At 37.1% G+C, this 19,167-nt stretch overlaps 3 protein-coding genes and 1 non-coding gene across 10 annotated transcripts in view; 1 reads left to right on the top strand and 3 right to left on the bottom strand.

Annotated features, from left to right (window-relative positions):
* Positions 1-73: 73 nt before the first annotated feature.
* Positions 74-6,865, bottom strand: dok1a (docking protein 1a). 2 transcript variants are annotated; one of them, XM_058772623.1, is made up of 5 exons: positions 4,579-6,865; positions 3,546-3,845; positions 2,828-2,900; positions 2,427-2,599; positions 74-1,653 (listed from the first exon to the last, which is right to left on the bottom strand). In XM_058772623.1, exons 1-5 carry the CDS (start codon positions 4,633-4,635, stop codon positions 730-732), a joined length of 1,527 nt encoding a protein of 508 aa, XP_058628606.1. In that variant the 5' UTR covers positions 4,636-6,865; the 3' UTR covers positions 74-729. The 2 variants fall into 2 exon arrangements, with proteins under 2 accessions (XP_058628606.1, XP_058628615.1); XM_058772632.1 differs by having other exon boundaries at positions 6,016-6,863.
* A 1,285-nt stretch (positions 6,866-8,150) lies between these two features.
* Positions 8,151-12,371, bottom strand: paip2b (poly(A) binding protein interacting protein 2B). Of its 2 annotated transcripts, none has more exons than XM_058772651.1 (4): positions 12,207-12,371; positions 10,942-11,099; positions 9,020-9,193; positions 8,151-8,858 (listed from the first exon to the last, which is right to left on the bottom strand). In XM_058772651.1, exons 1-4 carry the CDS (start codon positions 12,211-12,213, stop codon positions 8,802-8,804), a joined length of 396 nt encoding a protein of 131 aa, XP_058628634.1. In that variant the 5' UTR covers positions 12,214-12,371; the 3' UTR covers positions 8,151-8,801. The 2 variants fall into 2 exon arrangements, with proteins under 2 accessions (XP_058628634.1, XP_058628626.1); XM_058772643.1 differs by lacking the exon at positions 12,207-12,371 and adding an exon at positions 11,694-11,942.
* A 376-nt stretch (positions 12,372-12,747) lies between these two features.
* The window catches only part of si:ch211-89o9.4 (uncharacterized protein LOC566247 homolog), a 28,117-nt gene continuing 21,697 nt past the window's right edge, over positions 12,748-19,167 (bottom strand). For 3 of the 5 annotated variants that reach the window (XM_058789462.1, XM_058789426.1, XM_058789453.1), the window contains 7 exons: positions 18,199-19,160; positions 17,689-18,014; positions 17,161-17,301; positions 16,918-17,043; positions 16,742-16,783; positions 16,497-16,631; positions 12,748-16,301 (listed from right to left, as the gene is read on the bottom strand). In XM_058789462.1, coding sequence (XP_058645445.1) covers positions 16,113-16,301; positions 16,497-16,631; positions 16,742-16,783; positions 16,918-17,043; positions 17,161-17,301; positions 17,689-18,014; positions 18,199-19,111 — 1,872 coding nt within the window. In that variant the 5' untranslated portion in view covers positions 19,112-19,160 and the 3' untranslated portion in view covers positions 12,748-16,112. The remainder of the gene's footprint in view (positions 16,302-16,496; positions 16,632-16,741; positions 16,784-16,917; positions 17,044-17,160; positions 17,302-17,688; positions 18,015-18,198; positions 19,161-19,167) is intronic. The other 2 variants (XM_058789444.1, XM_058789435.1) reach the window with 2 other exon arrangements.
* On the top strand, positions 13,165-13,236 carry trnae-cuc (transfer RNA glutamic acid (anticodon CUC)). The gene has a single exon. It is a non-coding gene; the product is annotated as a tRNA-Glu (tRNA).

Raw genomic sequence — 19,167 nt, forward strand, 5'->3', positions numbered from 1 at the left:
TACCGGAGTTGTTTATTTATTTTTATTTTTTTTTACTGGTCTGAGCTATGCTGAGATTTTAGCCATTGAAGCCTTTCTATGAAAGATGCAGAAATCTCATAACACAATTTAATTGTGCTATGGTACACCAAGAAAATACAAAAATAATACATGTAACATATTTGGGCTTGTAAAACAAAATAAATTTAAATGTACATTTTTTAAATACATGTTACATAATGAGCATCAGTGTTACACAGATCAGTCATCATTCCACAACATCTTGTAGAATGGATTAATAAATAATGAAATTAGTGGGGGAAAATAAAACATTTCAAACATTAAAAGCTACTTGTGAAGACTTTATATTTGACCCTGGAACACAAAACCAGTCATAAGTAGCATGGGTATATTTTGTAGCAATAGTCAACAATACTGGGTCAAAATGATCGATTTTTCTTTTATACCAAAAATCATTAGGATATTAAGTAAAGATCATGTTCCAGGAAGATATTTTGTCAATTTCCTACCGTAAATATCTAAAAACTTCAAAGGCGATTTTCTCAATATTTTGCACCCTCAGATTCCAGATTTTCAAATAGTTGTATCTGGGACAAATATTGTCCTAACAAACCATACATCAATGGAAAGCTTATTTATTCAGCTTTTAGGTGTATACATGATTAGTGTATAAAAAAGTTGACCCTTATGACTGGTTTTGTGGTCCATGATCACATATTACGGATTTAATTAAATCATTCCAAGGTCCTCAGAGACCACCTGTGTTTGGCTTAGCTTCTTTTCATGGAAAGGCTGAGGGGTTTTGGGTGGTTTGATAACTTTGCTGTAGATGGGTTGGTTCTCCTCAGGCATTTTGTTTTGTTGAGAGTTATTGTTTTGAGTCGACTGTACAAACTGAGGTACACTATAAATGGGCTCCTCGGCCTTCAGGTCAAGTCTTTTACTTGTGATTAGTTTGACATGGTCGTACACCTCAGAGTACACAGGTTCTTGCTGCTTGTCATTGTTTGGCGTCGTCTTGACAGGCTGGCAGTCTATCGTATCAGCTTGGACACAATTGTTAGGTTTTGGGCGGATGACATCTGCAGGATCAGAATACACTGGTTCTGATTCATCCTTATGATGAGACGGGAGAGGATCTGTCTTTATATCTGCATACACAGATTCATGACTGTCTATTAAAACGGCAGGATTTGAATACACAGGCTCAATCAAGCTAATACCGCCACCAGGATCTGAGTGTGTGCTATTTGAGGAGCTAATAGAATCTGCAGGGTTTGCATAAACAGGTTCGGTTAAGCCAATAGGACTTGCAAGTTTTGTATGTACAGGATTTGGGACAGCATATATGTTTAGGCCAAGGACATCTGCTGGATTGGGGTTGAAGGGCAGTTTTGCATCTGAAGGCTGAGGGCTGTTGCTGCCCTCCATATCAAGCAAAGTAAAACTTTCTGGGCGTCTGGGCAGGGGTGAGCGAGGAGAACGAGAACGTGGAGAATGTGGCGACTGCCTGTCTCCAGTAACAGCAAGGCTCTTCTGTTGGCGAATAGCCAGCTCAATAAGGCGAAGGATCTCGTCACTCTGTCTGGTCTCAAAGTTAAAGGTTCCAGGGCCCGATTCACAACGCCTGCCTGCTTCTATAGAAAACAGCATCTAGAGAGGAACAGAGGAAAAATATTTGTAAACACTCATTTAACATGTTTACTGTAACGTACCTTATATTGGGAAAAAAAAAGTGTTTAGTGTATTTGGCTATATGCCATTTTAACGTACAATTTTGTAAAGTGTATAGTTTTTAGAATGATTTTTAAGAGACAGAGCATTCAAAAGTTTGGTTCGGTAGTTTTTTTGGTAGTCTTTTCTGGTCACAAAGGCTGCATTTAAAAAAAAAAAATCAAAAATACAGTAAAAAATAATTTTGTGAAATATTATTACAATTTAAAACAGTTGGTTTCCAATGTAATATATTTTAAAATGTAATTTATTCCTGTGAAGCAAATCTGAATTTTCAGCAGTCATTATTACTCCAGTCTTCAGCGTCACATGATCCTTCAGAAATCATTCTAATATGCTGATATTATAACATTGTAAATGTCTTTACTGTCACTTTTGATCAGTTTAATGTGCCCTTGTGGAATAAATATTGATTTCGTTTAAAAATTCTTATTGACCCCAAGCTTTTGCCTGGTAGTGTATAATTATAACACATAAAAGTAATTAACAAAATTTATTTTAGTTTATAATATTCAACAAGGATATGAATGCATCTTTACGTTAATTATTATTAAAATTATTATTATTATTTTTTTTTTTTGTCATCTTATAATTCATCACACAAACAGAAGAATCACATCTGATTGTATTTTATTTAAATAATTTGTTTCATCTTATTTCTGTTATGTACATGAAGTATTTTTTCTGCTGACCTGATCTCGGCCATAGCGGCGCAGCAGCTTGTATGGCCACTCCATTACAGTCCTTCTGGTCTCCAGATCTTGAAGAACTAGCATGTTCTCACCAGCTTGTAGCCAGTACTGTCCTTTCAGGCCACATCGAACTGAAGCCTCGTTCTGCAGTACAACCACTTTAAACTCGTACACTGTAATGAAAGAGACATCGAGATCAGAATTAAACTTAAGTTGGTTAATGGTTATACCATCTGTTTACATTTTAAAACAGATCTGCATTAAGGTGGTTCAGCATAGTCATCTTCTGGTTTGTTCAAAAAAATTCACTCTTTATACAGCAATGACATAGAAAGTGGTGGGGCTGGCCTTTCAGGAACATGACAGCATGAATGATACATTTGATGATTGATTGCACTCACGTTGTTCTCTGGACATGTAGATCTGATTGTCTTCCATAAGAGGCACTGGCTGTGGTGCACTTTTAGTGTGTTTCTGTGAAATTATGAATACTGTGAAAAACAGGGAGTGGAGTAAAGGGTACAGTACTTCAAATAAACTTGTGGCTGGATTGATCTGCATTTTTCATTATATTAGGATCTTGAACTCAGCCAAATATCCTTATATAGCTTAAATGGTTTGTTGTTTCATACTGTTCAAAGGTTCGGAGTCCATAATTTTAATAAGTCTGTTGTATGCTCAGCAAGGCTACATTTATTTAATCAAAAACCGTAATATTGTGAAATCTTATTAGAATTTAAAATAACTTATATATATATATATATTTTTTAAATATTTATTTTCCTGTGATGGCAAAGCCATTTTCAGCATCAGTACTTCAGTGTCACATCATCCTTCAGAAATCATTCCAATATGCGGATTTGGTGCTGAGAAACTGGAAACTGAGATACATTTTCATCTTGATTCTTACATCATGATTAGTTGATGAATAGAAAGTTCTAAAGAACCAAATTTATTTGAAATAGAAGCCTTTTTTAACACCATTAATGCCTTTACTTATGTTGACTCTTTTGTATAGTGCATCCCTGCTGAATAACAGTATTTTCTTTTTAAATCTAACCCCAAACTTTTGAATGGTACCGTGTAATAAAAATATAGCTGAAAAATCCAAACCTTCACCTGAAAGGCAGTGTTACATATTATGTCCATCCATTCTCCACAACTTTCTTTCTCTGCTGCAAACACAAGCCTCTTGTCCTCTGTCTCCACACAGAAAGCAGCCATGTTTTCCCCTGGACAAGCCTCTGCATGAGGAGGCAGCTTGACGACACTCACACAGTCGGCCAGACGGACAACTTTCCTCTCCGGATGTCGTCTGACCACCACAGTTGACCGTTCATGAACAGCCTCTGATAATTCTAACCGTGCAATGCCCTGCCGACTAGCCGGGTGAAGGGTCAACCAATATCGCTTCCACTTCTGTTGAGAACAAACAGAATATTATTACTTATATTTATTGTTTTCCTTCATCCATGTTTCTGCAATACAACAAAAGTGAGATTTATCACGTGATAAGATCGAGTCCATCAGGTGGAATTTGTGCTTCAGGTAATGAACACGCCTCTGGATTGCTAAATATTGGCATTAAAAAGTTCTTAATCCACTTCATGCTGGAGGTATGGATGTAATTACTCACTCAGCCAATCCCAAATTTACCTCACATGTATTGTGTGTGTAAGGCAGGGCCTGAATCTAGTACAAGGTGAAGTGCACTTTCATGAGGGCGTTTTTGTCAATGGAATGTGCTGTAATACAAAAAGCAAGGCAGAGATGTGCACACCAAGTTTCAACTTGTAGAGGCAGTCTCATTCCATCCCTCTCATACCAGAACATAACCTTACACCAGCGAGTTCATGCCAAAACAAGAGGGCGTGGGGAGTTAAAATTAAAAAATTACAAGCAAATACCATCACGTTTAAAATCATAGTTTATATTTTATATGACTGCCCTACTTTGTTTCTCCAATGTTTCTGAATGCTACAAACCATAATATCAATACTGTGTGTAACACTGTAAACGGTTTCTGAACTATTTTAATAAAACCGTTTTATTTAGATCAGCCATGCACATTTTGTAGTTTTAGAGGTTGATAAACAAAAACATCTGCCTGTTTTCAATATAGAAAATAGACAACGCTCTAATGATGTCTTACCTCACCATGTTTCTGATGTTGTAGGTAAACTTCACCTTGTTTCCTGTAAGTGTCCATGTCTGCTTAATCTGACAGCTCGAAAAAGTGCTTTAACAAATAGTTTATCCTTTCACAGCACAATGCGCGACCTCCTTTAACTGTTAAAACATATTACCAAGCCTATTCCATGAGTTAAGAGTATTGTACACTTAGACTCCACCTCTTAAAGAAGAAAAAAAAGGACAGGCACTGTTTGATTTAGAGCAATGAATATTCACTTCATTTATGTCTGTCTTATAAATTTGAACGGTTTTCTTATTTCCTCAACACTTATGGCTCAGTTTGGCCTAATCACAATATATAAATAAACATCAAACAAGCTGGATAATATGGCAATCTTCTAAAAACCTTTATTATCTCGTGGCCAACTATATAAATATCCTGCTTTTTGGTTTTGGACTGTGCATCTTCACTTTATACTCCACCTAGGAATCACTCTCTACATTTGGACATTGATTAAGTATAAATAAACATTAAGATTAAAATTTGATTTAGTTTTAAATCACTAATTAGAATCACATGCCCATATCTAAACGACATACTTCAGAACAGCAGAGAGCTGTAAAGCTGCAGTAAATTGTTTTCTATATTTTTGAGGGGATGAACTTCACTATTAATTTAACAAGTGTAGATGGAGCAGTTTTTAATATTTAAGAAGCCTTGTAATTCCAAAGTAGGATTACTTGGGTAAACCAAATAGTGCTCTAAGCCAAATACATAAAAAAAAACTGTAAAGAGTCTTACAAAGAACATTTGCCTCCAAGTGGCTTTGGACTGATGTTTAGGCTGTCCAGTCAACGGAGTAACCACGAGACTAAAAATAATTGTGCACTATTTGCTAAACTGGTTATTTTGAGTAAGTATGTACTTTATATTTATTAACAAAGACAATATTTTCATGACCAATTTTCATCTTTTTGCCTTACACTTTGGGTAAAACCTCATTTAAATTGTTTATATTTGCACTATTTTTAATCAAAATGTATTTGCCCTAGAATATATTTTTAAAACAATATCCTTATTGTGCTCCAATAATAATAATTCTTATACTTCTCAATAACTGAATTTGTGAGATCATGAGTTTGGTTACAACTCGGATACGGACAATTATAGTGATACATTATATTGAAATTTAACATTTTAAAGCATTTAAAATGTAGTACATTTCTTTGGAAACCCTCCTTAAGTGCAAACAGAGCTAGCTGAAACTTTTTTGTACAGTCTCTAAACCTCATTTCATAAGTATCGTACATGCACAGACTGGCACATAGACATAAACTCACAGCCTCACAGACACAAAATTATCTTATGTGCAGTGAGCAATAGTCTATGAACAGTCATTCACATAATCCTTCATTAAGTAATAGTGAGAAAGATGTTTAAGTACATAAAACCTACCATCATCCTTTGACATAATTCAACTGTTGAATGTCAGAGCATTAAGATATCAAGAAATAGCCACAACCGTGTGTCCAGACTCTTGGTCATCACTTCATCTTGGTTGCTTTTCATATCTTCAGATCCACTGATCTCTGGTCAAATTTATTCTGTACCCTTGGCAGCTGTAAGGGAAATCTAGACAAACTTTAAAAGCAAGGACAGTTAATATGGTCAAAAATCTACATACATCTAGAACAATACCTATTGGACCGGGTATCTTGGCAAAAAAATCATGGTAAATTAACTTATGTTAAATAATTTAACAATCAGCACAATGTAAAAAGCTTAAAGGACTAAAAAACAAAACGGGGGAAAAAAAGAAACTGACGCAGCACTCTACAATTAAATAAATATAACATCCATGAATCAAATTCTGGAATGTTATGAATTATTCCTTATAAGCAGAAATAATACAAACCCTTTTTCCAAAAGGCGGAGCAGTTTCGCTATGACATGCGTTTAATTTTTAAAAGTGTCTGATTAAGCGACGCATGCCGTATCTGTCTGCAGGGTAATCCAAATAGTGCTCTAAGCAAATACATAAAATGTAAACAGTCATACATTGAAAATTTGATTTTTAGGCTCTCCAGTCATTGGAGTAACCACAAGAAAGACACTGGGAAAATCTCTCCTTTCAATGTAGTAAACTAGAAAAAGGTACTGCTGACAATTTACAATATACTGCATCTGGCAATTAAGGGAATAGTTCACCCAAAAATCTAAATTTGCTGAAAATTAACTTAACTAAATTAACATTTTATAGATAGAACAGATTTGGAGAAATGTAGCATTATATCATTTGCTCACCAATGTATCCTCTGCAGTGAATGGGTGCCGTCAGAATGAGTTCAAACAGCTGATAAAAACATCACAATCCATAAGACTCCAGCCTATCAATTAACATCTTGTAAAGAGAAAAGCTGCACGTTTGTAATTAACAAATACATCAAGGTAACTTCAAACTGTTGCTTACAGCAACCATAATATTGCTTTCTCCAGTTAAAAAGTCATTTTGTCTGAAACAGGAGAGAAATATGCACAGATCAAGCACCGTTTACAAGCGAGAACAGGCCAAAATAGTTCCAAACAAATATGTTGGTTAATTTTGATGTGAGAGGACAATAGGGGATGGACTTTCTCTCTGAAAAGTTGTTTTGGTTTGTGTTTTGGCCAGATGTGACTGTCTGAAGTGGAACTGGAGTTGTGTGGATTACTTGTGGATTAAAGTGATGCTTTTATCAGCTGTTTGGACTCTCATTCTGACGGCACCCATTCACCACAGAAGATCCATTTGTGAGCAAGAGAAGTAATGCTTAATTTCTCCAAATCTGTTCCGATGAAGAAACAAACTCTTCTACATCTTGGGCGGCCTGAGGAGGAGTAAATTCAAGCTAATTTTCATTTTTGGCTTAACTATTCTTTTAATAAAAATGATCTGACATTCAGATTTAATAAAATAAACTTATTTGGAAAAGAACCCATTTTGTAGAAACTGAACCTTATTTATATTATATATATATAATTTTACATTATGGAAATAATAATTTAGCTCATGATTTGATGCATTTAATCTTCTGCAGGCCTCTTAATGACCAGTCCAGTTTGCGTGAGGCACTGTAAAATCTCAATGGTCTACTAATTTGTTTCCAAATTAGTAGAACAGCCAAAAGATTGGTTGAGAATGCTCAGGGCTGAAGTTTATGCTGGGTATACCACCAAGATAATTGGGCTGATTTTGGGCCGATTTCTCCCCTTCCGACAATCCTAGGTAATGTCCTGATTATCTTGGGGTGGTTCTAAAGATTATCAGATTTTCCTGTGGTGTGAGGTGTTAAGAGTGACTGAATCTGCTCGGAAGAACTTCGGAGGCGCCCCAATCGCGAATCTTAAGAAATCCTGATGTGTGGGGGAACCTTTAGTCACACTGCGGCACACCACACACTATAGGAGAAAAACCGTTAAATCTAGGATTTTTGTCCTCATGTTTGTGGTTTCTTCACATTCCGAAAATCTTATAAGATTTTAAAAATCTTTTAGTGCGTACCCAGCTTACTTTAAATGCACAAACGCAAAAAGACATAACGGGACAGAACAACATGTCCAAGAGGGAACCTGCTTGTTTTATTAGATTTTTTTTTCCATTTTTGTTAATGCATGTTGCACACTGTGACAGAACTTCAACGGAGGAAGGAGAAAAGAAACTGGAAAAACGGTTTCTGTGAAAATCCCTCAAAAGTTGTCAGCTGCCACCAGTTCAGTCCATCATAGAATGGTCCACCCGTCAACGGTCCTTGTACTGTCAGGTTTCCTTTGTCCCAGCCCTTTCCCCTCCCACTCTTATGACACACCTCCCCACCAAACTTCCTTTTAAAGAAAATAAAAGACAGGAAAAAAAAAAAAAAAAAAATGGCGGCAATGACACGGGGGCAAACTGCTAGTCACTATCACAATAGTGGAAATCACATAACTGTTCCTCTGAGATTAATACAAAGATCTTCCAGGAGAACTAGTCACAATCTGCAGCGGTCCAATAGGAACATTACACTGAGTAACCCGCCCACGTTATACATGGAGACAGACGGAAATAAAAAGCTTATAGAAGAGCATCCAGCACCCCCCACCCACAAGCCCCACCCCATCAAGCCCCACACAACCCCAGGAAGATTGAAGTATGTGTGAGGGTGACCCCTGGCCACCAGCGGTCACATAAAGTCTCTATAAAGGAGCCCCTAACTGGAGGGTCTCTAGTATTTCACACCTGGAACAAACTCCTTGGCCTCTGGGTTCAAGCTGCTCTTGCGCTGTGGAAAACAAAAAAAATAAAGAGATGCAGTACATATTACAACATTAAAATCTCAAAATTTGAGGTCTACAAAGTGGTTTCCTTTCAGGAAGGATGTGAAATTCGTTTAGTTTAAATACCTGTAAATCAAGCATCAAATCATTACGCTGTAATACTTACTGCAATGTCTTCGGCGTTTCCGTCACTGACCGACAGCCCGCTAAGCTGCTGTTGGATCTGCCCTACTCCAGGGGGAAGGTCTCTGGCAGGAATGAACCAATCCTGATCCTCCTCCTCCAACATCTCCTGGAAACAGCGCTCAAGAAACTCCTGCTCCAACAGTTCCTCCTCCACCTGCAGCAAGATGTCAGAGCCATCAAAATGTAGTGGTCATTGGCTACTGTGTGAATTCATATTAGACATGCAAGTAATTCAGCTAATTATGCTGGTTTATTTAAAGAAAATAAATATAAAATGTGTATGAATTGTAAGGCGCCACTTTTTAAGACTCATTATGGTATTTCTTCTGACTTGCTGTACAGTTAAGAGATGGAGAGAACAAACATTGCAAATTGTGGGGAAAAAAAACAAATTAAACTGCAAATGTGAAAACAAATCAGACTGTGTAACTTGAGACAGGAAGTAACAAAAGTCGTGGCAGTCAGACAGTATGCAGTGACAAGACTGTCTCACTCAAACATGCTTGCTCTCAGTCTCTCAGCCAATCTCATTAGATTATTGTTTATATATAGCAATAAACAGTGATTTTAGCCTACAAAAAAAAAACAACTTCACTATAATAGTTTTATTCATTTAAAACCATCTCCTCCACTACAGTTCTCAAATCGCACTCATGCATGTGTTCAAAAAGGAAAATTCTGCCTTCTAAATCGCATTGAGCCAATTCTGATGGCATTGACACTAAAAAACAAACAAACAAAAAAAAAAAAAAAAAAAAACACACCACTATTGCTTCTTAAATAACATGACCAACCACGACGCGGCCAGTTTAAAAAACATGACCGCAAATGGGATTTGAGAACTATAGCACCATATACACCATCCACTTCACTTGAAAGGAAAATGGAAACTCCAACATCCAGCCTAAACTCCTGTTCACAAATTTGGGATGATTTTTGCATGCAATTTGTCTTTTTAGGCCAATGCATAAAAATGACATACTGGCTGACTGAAAATGCAAGTTCACTCTCTTGAGAGCAGGTGGTGCTTATAGAAAAGCAGAAATCAGATTTTTGTATTCTCATTAAAGTAGTAATGCTTAATTTCTCCAAATCTGTTCCGATGAAGAAAAACTCTTCTACATCTTGGACGGCCTGAGGATGAGTAAATTCAAGCAAATTTTCATTTTTGGCTTAACTATTCCTTTAATAAAAATGATCTGACATTCAAATGTAATAAGCTTATTTGGAAAAGAACCCATTTTGTAGAAGCCGAACCTTATTTATGTTATATATATAATTTTACATTACTGAAATAATTTAGCTCAAGATTTGATGCATTTAATCTTCTGCAAGCCTCTTAATGACCAGTCCAGTTTGCGTGAGGCACTGTAAAATCTCACTGGTCTACTAATTTGTTTTTTGGGCTGATTTTTGCATGCAATTTGTCTTTTTAGGCCAACGCATAAAAATGACATACTGGCTGACTGAAAATGCAGGTTCACTCTCTTGAGAGCAGGTGGTGCTTATAGAAAAGCAGAAATCAGATTTTTGTATTCTCTGTGATGTTTACCAAACAAAAAATACAAGAGTAGGTTCTGGATTTTTTTCTCTCTGCTATTCACTTTCACTTGGCATGCGACCAAAAGTGTGCATCTTTTTGGTTGACCAGTTTTATTCAAATTGCGATGGAAGAGAGATTAGAACAGTCGTCCTAAGAAAATCTGTTGCACCGTCTACGTGTGAATGTTTGTGACAACCACTCATTCAAATGAAAATTGTTTTATGGAAGAAAGTAACAAAGGTTTACAATGACATAAGGAGAGAGTAAGTGGTAAATTTGTGTGAATTTCCTTTAATAAGTTTAACTGAACATGTGAACCCTCCAATTTAGAAGCATACGTACAGCAGGCTCACACCGACCTGTCTATTGTACTCCTCTTCGTTCTCCATCCACATGTACTCTGCGAAGGGGTTGGCGTCCCCCTCCTTGTGTCCGTTCACAACATTCTCATCCTTCCCCGATCCGCTGCCTCCTCCTGGTGTCTTTGCTACCTCTGGACTGTTAATATCAGCAGGTTCTGGGGGTGTAAAATGCTATATTAATACTAATACTGATCCCATTCTCAGTACATAGTACCTCAAACACACACACATGAAACTAATACCAACGAACATGAAGATTTATGGACACTGGACACAATTAGTTTAGATTACATGCATCAGTAAAACTTTACTCAATGTGCATGTGTTATATGAACAATTCAAGTTTAAAAACCATAAAAAGTACGAAAATTTAAGTCATTGTTATCACTGCAAAGAGTGATTAGCACCTCTCTATTTAAGACTGTGTTCTTGCTAGCAAATTAGACGCTCAATATTACAAAATGAAGGCACGGTAATGTTTATTAAGCTCTTCTAATACCTGCGACACGACACAGAGAGTAACGCACAAGGTTTAAAGAACATTATATAACTATCTGTTACTAACTATCAGTGTGTTGCATAAATGAGACAAAGAGGAGGTCAGTCGACACCATCTTTCTCCACATGGATTTGATTCATTGTAACATGAGGCCTGGCTAAGGATCCAGAGAAAACTATCTATAGTATAAACCACTTTAAAACGTCTCCAATCAAAACGGCTTCATTTTTTGCTGTAAGATGTGTCCTACCTTCGAATAAATCACTTGCTCTAACTTTACGTTTGTGAGCGTGTATTGTGAAGCTATGCGTGTTAGCTCGAGCCATAACAACAACAGCAGTCTTTCCTCGTGAAAAAAAAATGTTGCCTGTCCTCGCAGAGCAACGTTTAAATGTCGTTCGAGCGCCACTGAAGTAAAAACGGTGGCTAGTTGTTTGAGGTAGTAAAGTTTTAAAGGATTTCGCTAAGTAAACGAGGGAGCGTGGTGGATGCGTGAGCTAGCCACAGGACTGCATCACACACATCTCACTAGGCCTCCATCTACGCTGCGCTTTACACGAACTCCTCCGACTGAGACTATAACGGCGGAATTTACTTTATATCGCAGGCTAAATGTGTCGGTTTAGTTCTGTGTTGCTACTCTACGCATTTAGCGATGGCTACCATTTTACAAAACAAAGAGTGAGAGCAGCACACTGCACTTACAAAGTCAAAAGATTAAACATGACTTCTTTTGAAGGTGTTGGCTGTTAAGAGGACTTACCCGGCATCGTAACGCTTCTGTCACTCTAATCTATCGCCAAATAAGTCGACTAAAAGAGGTAATTTTCCTGTTTGCAACCACACCGTTACCTGGCTAGATTTCAACCCTACGTCAGAGTGCTCATGTGGGCCTTTCAAACAAACATGTCGCTGGCGCCTCCTGAGGGTCATCGTCGGTACTTCACAAGACGATCGCAAAATGGCCAGGAAACTGTCGCGTGCTTTTAAAGATGCACTGACCTCTTTCGCGGAATTTTAGAAAGCTAGATCCATTCGCGTTTATTCAGGTGGAGCCTAATTTTTTAGAGCCGTTAATAAAATAAAAAGAATAATTCAATTCGTAAATTGGTCAGTTTCTTTCTTTTTCTCTCTCTCTTTTAAAGCACATTATTAATATATGATTTTTGCTTTTTTTGAAAGGCACGCAACCTGCACGCAAATTCAGTGGAAAAATACTTGGTTTTACGCCAAAACACTGTACTTGAAGGTGGCTTGGATAGGAGCGTTAGAGCATGAATGCACAAGCACTGACAAAAATCAAATGTAAGAACATGCTTGTTTTATTTGGACAGATGCGCTGACATAGTTTGGATAAAGCATCATGAGGTGTAACCTCTTATGAAATCGTGTCATTAACCCAGATTTGTATCTGATATAACCCACTCAAATGTTTAATATAGAACAATTTAAGCGATTTAAAAAAAGTAATTAGTACAAAAACACTCATTCACAGCATTTTAAGGTAAGTATACAGTGACCCAGATGTTATAAACAAACGTAACTCCCTGCTGAATACTACACAAGCTGTAGAATCTACTATATATTGACTGCTAATTACATGTGAAACAATAAAGTATGAATACATGATAAACAGCAAAATGCTATGTCACAGGTTGATGAAATATTAATTGAATTTATGAATCTGGCTACTACTATATTCATCGCGCTCTGCACAGCGCTCCCTGGTGGTCTAGTGGTTAGGATTCGGCGCTCTCACCGCCGCGGCCCGGGTTCGATTCCCGGTCAGGGAACGGTTACTTTTAAAGTGAGAAATGTTCTTTACATTTAATAGGAAACAATCAGCCAGACAAATATGTTAATTTGTTTTATACATAAAAAAGAAACTCATACAGGGTTGGAACAACTAGGATGGATAAATGTGACCCAGGACCATAAAACCAGTCATAAGGGTAAATATTTTGAAATTGAGATTTATACATCATCTGAAAGCTGAATAAATAAGCTTTCCATTTATTAGGATAGGACGATATTTGGCAGAGATACAACTATTTGAAAATCTAGAATCTGAGGGTGCAAAAAAAAAAAAAAAAAAAATTCTAAATATTGAGAAGATTGCCTTTAAAGTTGTCCAAATGAAGTTCTTAGCAGTGCATATTACTAATCAAAATTTAAGTTTTGATACATTTGATACATCTTTATCCTAATGGTTTTTGGCATAAAAGAAAAATCTAAAAATTTGGCCCATACAATGTACAGTATTGTTGGCTATTGCTATAAATATACCTGTGCGACTTATGACTGGATTTGTGGTCCAGGGCAGGGCCGTAGCTAGAGGATTGGGGGCCCCCTGAAAAAATATTGATGTAACTCTTACGATTTGGGCTGCACGATCAGTTTTAGCGCGGAATAATAATAATAATAAATCCTAACAAATACAATGGTAACCTGATTTTCTTTTCCCCGACATTGTCAGTCAGCATGGACATTAGGGTCGTTCTTGAACGATTCGTTCTTTTTGAACAAATCTTTAATGTGACTCGGGAAGAACGAGTCATCTCGGAGAGTGATTCGTTCAGTCACGCATGCGCAACATCCTATAGGTTCTGCACTGAATTAGTTCACCTGTTTTGAGTCTTCGGATTTGAGTCGTTCGTTCATCACGTGACAGCCCCATAAGCGTAACCTATGCAGTAACTGTAAGAGTAAATAATAATAATAATAATAACAATAATAATAATAACTATGCACCCGTTTGTAAGGAAGCTTGTAAATTAACAAATTTATGTGTCCAATGCTGTCACATCACTTGACAAAAGAACGAAGGACTCGAAAGACTCGAGAGATGAACTAATCAATTCTCTTTCCGGCTCTGACTGCATAGGTTTAGCCATAGACGTAAATCCCGGGGGGGACAGGAGGGACAGGACCCCCCCATCTGAGGGTTGTCCCCCCTAAAAATATCATTACAAGCGACTCTGTGGATTAAAAATAATATAATGGACATGTACTTAAAATAACTGTGTGAGTAATAAAACAAAATAAACGCAAAACAATTATGATATCCCATGTTTTTTCTATGAGCGATTATAAGGTTAACAAGCTTATTACCGTAGCTTGTCACCCGCTACAACTAACACGGCGATAAGCCTGTGTGTGAACTGATATTAGGCTAATATTGTAGACCTACCGATGTGTTGGGTTTTGCTCAATATGGGCTTAATGCGGTTGAATATCTAAAGAGACATACTCGGTTTCAGACGAAACCTAAAATACCATGGATGACGCAAAATAATAATTATAATATGACCGTGTGGTGAACCATATGAACCAAACTCATATTTAAACACGGTCTCTATGCTGTGTACACAGCCAAGTACAATTTTGGCTGTATTATTTGTGTCCCCTTCAAAAATTGCTCTTGAGAAATTTTATGTTTATTGTCCCCACCTACCGTTAAATGAAATTTACGCCCCTGGGTTTAGCTTATGAGGCTGTCACGTGATGAACGAACGACTCAAACCTGAAGACTTGTCAGATAAGAGGTGAGCTAATAATAGACAGACCCAGGTAAACAATGAATGAATCTTTTATGTTTCTTATAGCATTAGTTTTGTATTGTTTGTAGTGTGATCAACGTTTGCATAAGTAGTAGATGTGTTAGGGAAGTAGCATGTAACATTTTAATTATATTTTGCTAAAATGAACGAAATGACTCGAAAAAAGATTAGTTCATTTTGCTGAATGAGACTCAAAGGTCGAGTCAGTAAAATGATCCGAACTTCCCATCACTAATGTACATCGCTAACTTCATCTGACATCTCAACTCTGATTGGTCGTCTTGTTCACGATCTGGATTTATTTAACCAAATTGCATGATTTTTGTGGTTTTCATAATATCTCAGTTATACAATTAATAAAATATTAGAATTATTCACAGAACATGGGCCTATATAGTATAATTCCTAGAATTGTCACTACCTTTCACCCCACTAGCTACGGCCCTGGTCCAGGGTCACAGATGATGAAAGAATTCTTCATTTTTGGGTGAACTGTCCCTTTAAGGCCAAATGAAGTGCATTGTGGTGTGAAAATCTGCCCCCTGGCACAACTCTCAAATCTTACTTGCATATATATATACAGGGACACATCTTTTAAACTTGGTTCATGAATGACATCAGACCTAATGGCGCTCTTTTATCCTTTTTCAACTTGATGGCCCCTGGTTACTAATGCTTTTATTGTATGGGAAAAAGCATACATTCTAATTTCTTGGAAAATATGAAATAAAAATGTGATTTGATAAGGAAAATGTTAAGGTGAGTAAATGTTTTTTTATCTTGATTTCTGTGGGTGAATTAACTCTTTAAAACTGTGATTTGGGTTTGTCACCTCAGTGATCTTGACCTTTTTAACAGTAAAACAATTCAAATCACATCCATGTTGTATAATTTAATATATAGGCCTAATATATAATTTTGAGAACATCTGTTGAGCTGATATTGAATCAGTTTTGACCCATGCATTCCAACTGACCTTTCCATGACCTTTCAAGCTGATTGTTATGGATAATTACATTTTCCAGACTTTTAAAATTCCCTGATATTTCCAGGATTTCAACAAAGATAATGAAAATATACAATATTTAAGGAGACAAACTGTGGGGATATCAGGCTGAATTGACCTCAGGTTTATTTTTCTTTATATTACATCCTCTGAGGAAAGACAGATGATGGTTGTGATAAAGACAAGGAATTTTTTGAGACCACTCATGTACAGATAACGCAACAGAAGGGGATTCCATCTCTAAAACCATCTGGATGCTGCTATTGTCCCCAACGCACTGATCAACATCCACCTATGAAGACAAAGAAAAATATATCAATTCACTGATAGGTTAGACTCAAATAGTCAAATACAGGTTAAAGCTGAGAAAACAGACGATTGAAATAAAGTCAAACTCTCAAATGTTTTCACATATTTTTCAAACAACCAAATGCATTTGAGTTTTTCTTATTATATATATGCTGTTCAAACATTTTTACTGTTCTACCTTGTTTCCATGAAGTATCAGAGTTCTGAAAACTTGTCCAAAAGGCTTTAGCAGCCGTAGCACCGCTGTAGCAGCACTGGGCTGATTGGGAACATTACATACAACCAGCAAATGGTCCAAAGGCGTCATCAGCCCCTAAAAGACAGTGGGACTTGTTGAAGAATGGATGGTAAAATGTTATTTTTTATTATTATTAAGTTTTAAGTTTGAATATTTGAAATAGCTCCAGAACACGTGATACTTGCATTTGACAGTGATGGTCCCACAAAAGCATGAAACACTGACACCTGAAGTAAAAGTATATATTAAACTCACAAAGTAAATAAACAAATGAAGTATTAAAGTAAAAAAAAAAAGTATTTATGCAAGAAAATATTAATTATAAAATTGTTTCCATTTATCCATTACTGTGCGAACTCACAGGTGAACTAAAGTCAACGGTTTGGGACACCAGCTCCAAACTTTGCTGTCTCATGTGAACTGGGATCGCAGAGTAAACCTTCACCATCTCCTCGGCCGAGAAGTCTGTTGGAAACATCAGTAAAGCCTGGAAAACACACACAAACACAAGCTGATATAGTAGTGCTGTATTTTACAGGAAATTGCTTTAGAAAATTGTTTTATTGTTTTAAAATTGTAACATATACATCCTAAAATGACACACCTTCTTCCGTTCTAGACAGGTTGTTGTGTCAATCTCAGTTGCCATTAAAACCTCAACAGATTGACCAAACGGGGATGCCATTCTGATGAGTTCACTCTCAGAGTATTCAAGAGGGATTCCAGACACACGAATCACACCCTTCTGGTGGAAAACAAGGGAACAATAAAAAAAAAAAAGGTGAGCTTTGTTAAAAGAGTAGAGTTCGTAATGTTTCCTGTTCTAAACATTGCAACTCTCAGGCCACCAGAGGTCACTGTTTCACATTTGTTCATTTGTTATAATGGGTCTGTTGGAGAGAAATATTCGAGATGCCTACCTTCGTTATTTTCAGCCTGCAATGTTGAGACTAAACTGATACTTTAATGGTTTAATGGTGGTGTTTCAATCATTATGGTGGTAGTGATCACAGATCACACTAGAGAATAGAAACCTTTATAAAACACCTTCAATTAGAGTTTTGCTTTGAGGGCATGACGTTCTGTTATCACCATCAAAAACCATCAGTATAGTACACCTCCCAAAACTTACAGTTTGTGCTGATGTCTTTGCAGTCGTCTTAGTTACTGGCATCTGAATGTTGATGGATTCAGAGGTTATTTCTGATTTTGCAGATTTGACAGGAAATGAAGACTGTTGATGACCTTTTGTCATGGCTTTGTAAGTGTTGGATCTGTGTGGAGAGGACAAGGCTCTTTTTGTAGTACAATGTCTTGCTTTATTATAGTCTAGAGAGACAAAGCTTTGCCTTATGCTGCGTTTTGATCGAGGGGGAAAATAGACTGAACCAGGCCTCCTCCTAGTGACTTCAGCAGGCCCATGTTGCAGCCTCTTTAGGAAGGAATTTGATCCTCTTCCTGGACGGAAGGGAAACAGGGATTTCTAATGTTACAGCTGCACATTTCTGGTTCAAAAACAATTATTATTTTATTATTATTATTAAAAAAAAAAAAAGTACAGTAAATACTACAAACAAACACCCCACAAACCTACATAGGACAAGTGGTTTAGAAGACAGACAGACAGATAGTAATAACTCACCTGAATGTCTTATTCTAAATGTTCTAGATTGGGTCGAGAAGTGCTTATAAATAACTTTAGATGGGCGACATCTTTCAGGGCTGAGAGATCTATGGGAATGGGATTGTTGCCATTCACCATTTATCATCCTCGGATTGCTCTGTTCCCCTTGAGTGTATGATGACTCTCTGGATGATTCCACTTGATCAGATGAGATCCATCTAGCATGGCCACATTTCATGTCCTTTGTTCCTTTGCGCTGTTGAATGTCTTGTATAATGAAGGGGAGATTCTCTGTTGTTAACTGGTTGTCTGGGCAGTGACTAAGTAATTCTAGATCCTCAAGAGAAAGGCCAAGGCTGGTTAAAGCTTTGATCAGATTTTCTGTTGGATACTGCAGCATTGTTTGTTGCTTTGGCTCTGCTTCTTCAATCTGTGGTCTATCAGGAGGCATCATTGCTTTGGCTGTCATTGACTGGTATTGAGAACAGTCCATGTGTGGTTTTAAGGCGTAATGTTTGGGACTGGATCTAAAAAGGGCTTCCTCAGATGTTGGCAGTGGCAATGTTGTATTATTCACGATGGGATCTAGTGTTTTCTCCTGAATAATCTCTTTTGCCAGAAGTGCACCACTCTCCTTATTGGCAATGACTGAATTAATTTCTGTGACTGATGTTGAAGGATGACTAACCATGTGAAGTGTGGAATTGATGTTTTTAAAACCCCCTGGGTGCTGGTACTTGCTCAAAAATGAGGATCTTTGAATGCCAACAGGCTGTAAGAGATTTAAAGGAACAAGAGGGTTCCCATAACCGCTATTATTTCCAGATGCAACATTACTAATCAGGTTTAAAACTAGCTGAGCTTCAAGTTGGGCTAGTCTCAACAGGAACACTTGTGCTAGTGGTGGCACACTGGTGAAAACACCGCTCATCTGAGACAAACACACTGGCCTGGGATTGATTTGAGCAGCATGTGGATGTCTGTGGG

This window comes from Onychostoma macrolepis, chromosome 01 (genome assembly GCF_012432095.1).
Source record: "Onychostoma macrolepis isolate SWU-2019 chromosome 01, ASM1243209v1, whole genome shotgun sequence".
In the NCBI taxonomy this organism is placed as follows: Eukaryota; Metazoa; Chordata; class Actinopteri; order Cypriniformes; family Cyprinidae; genus Onychostoma; species Onychostoma macrolepis.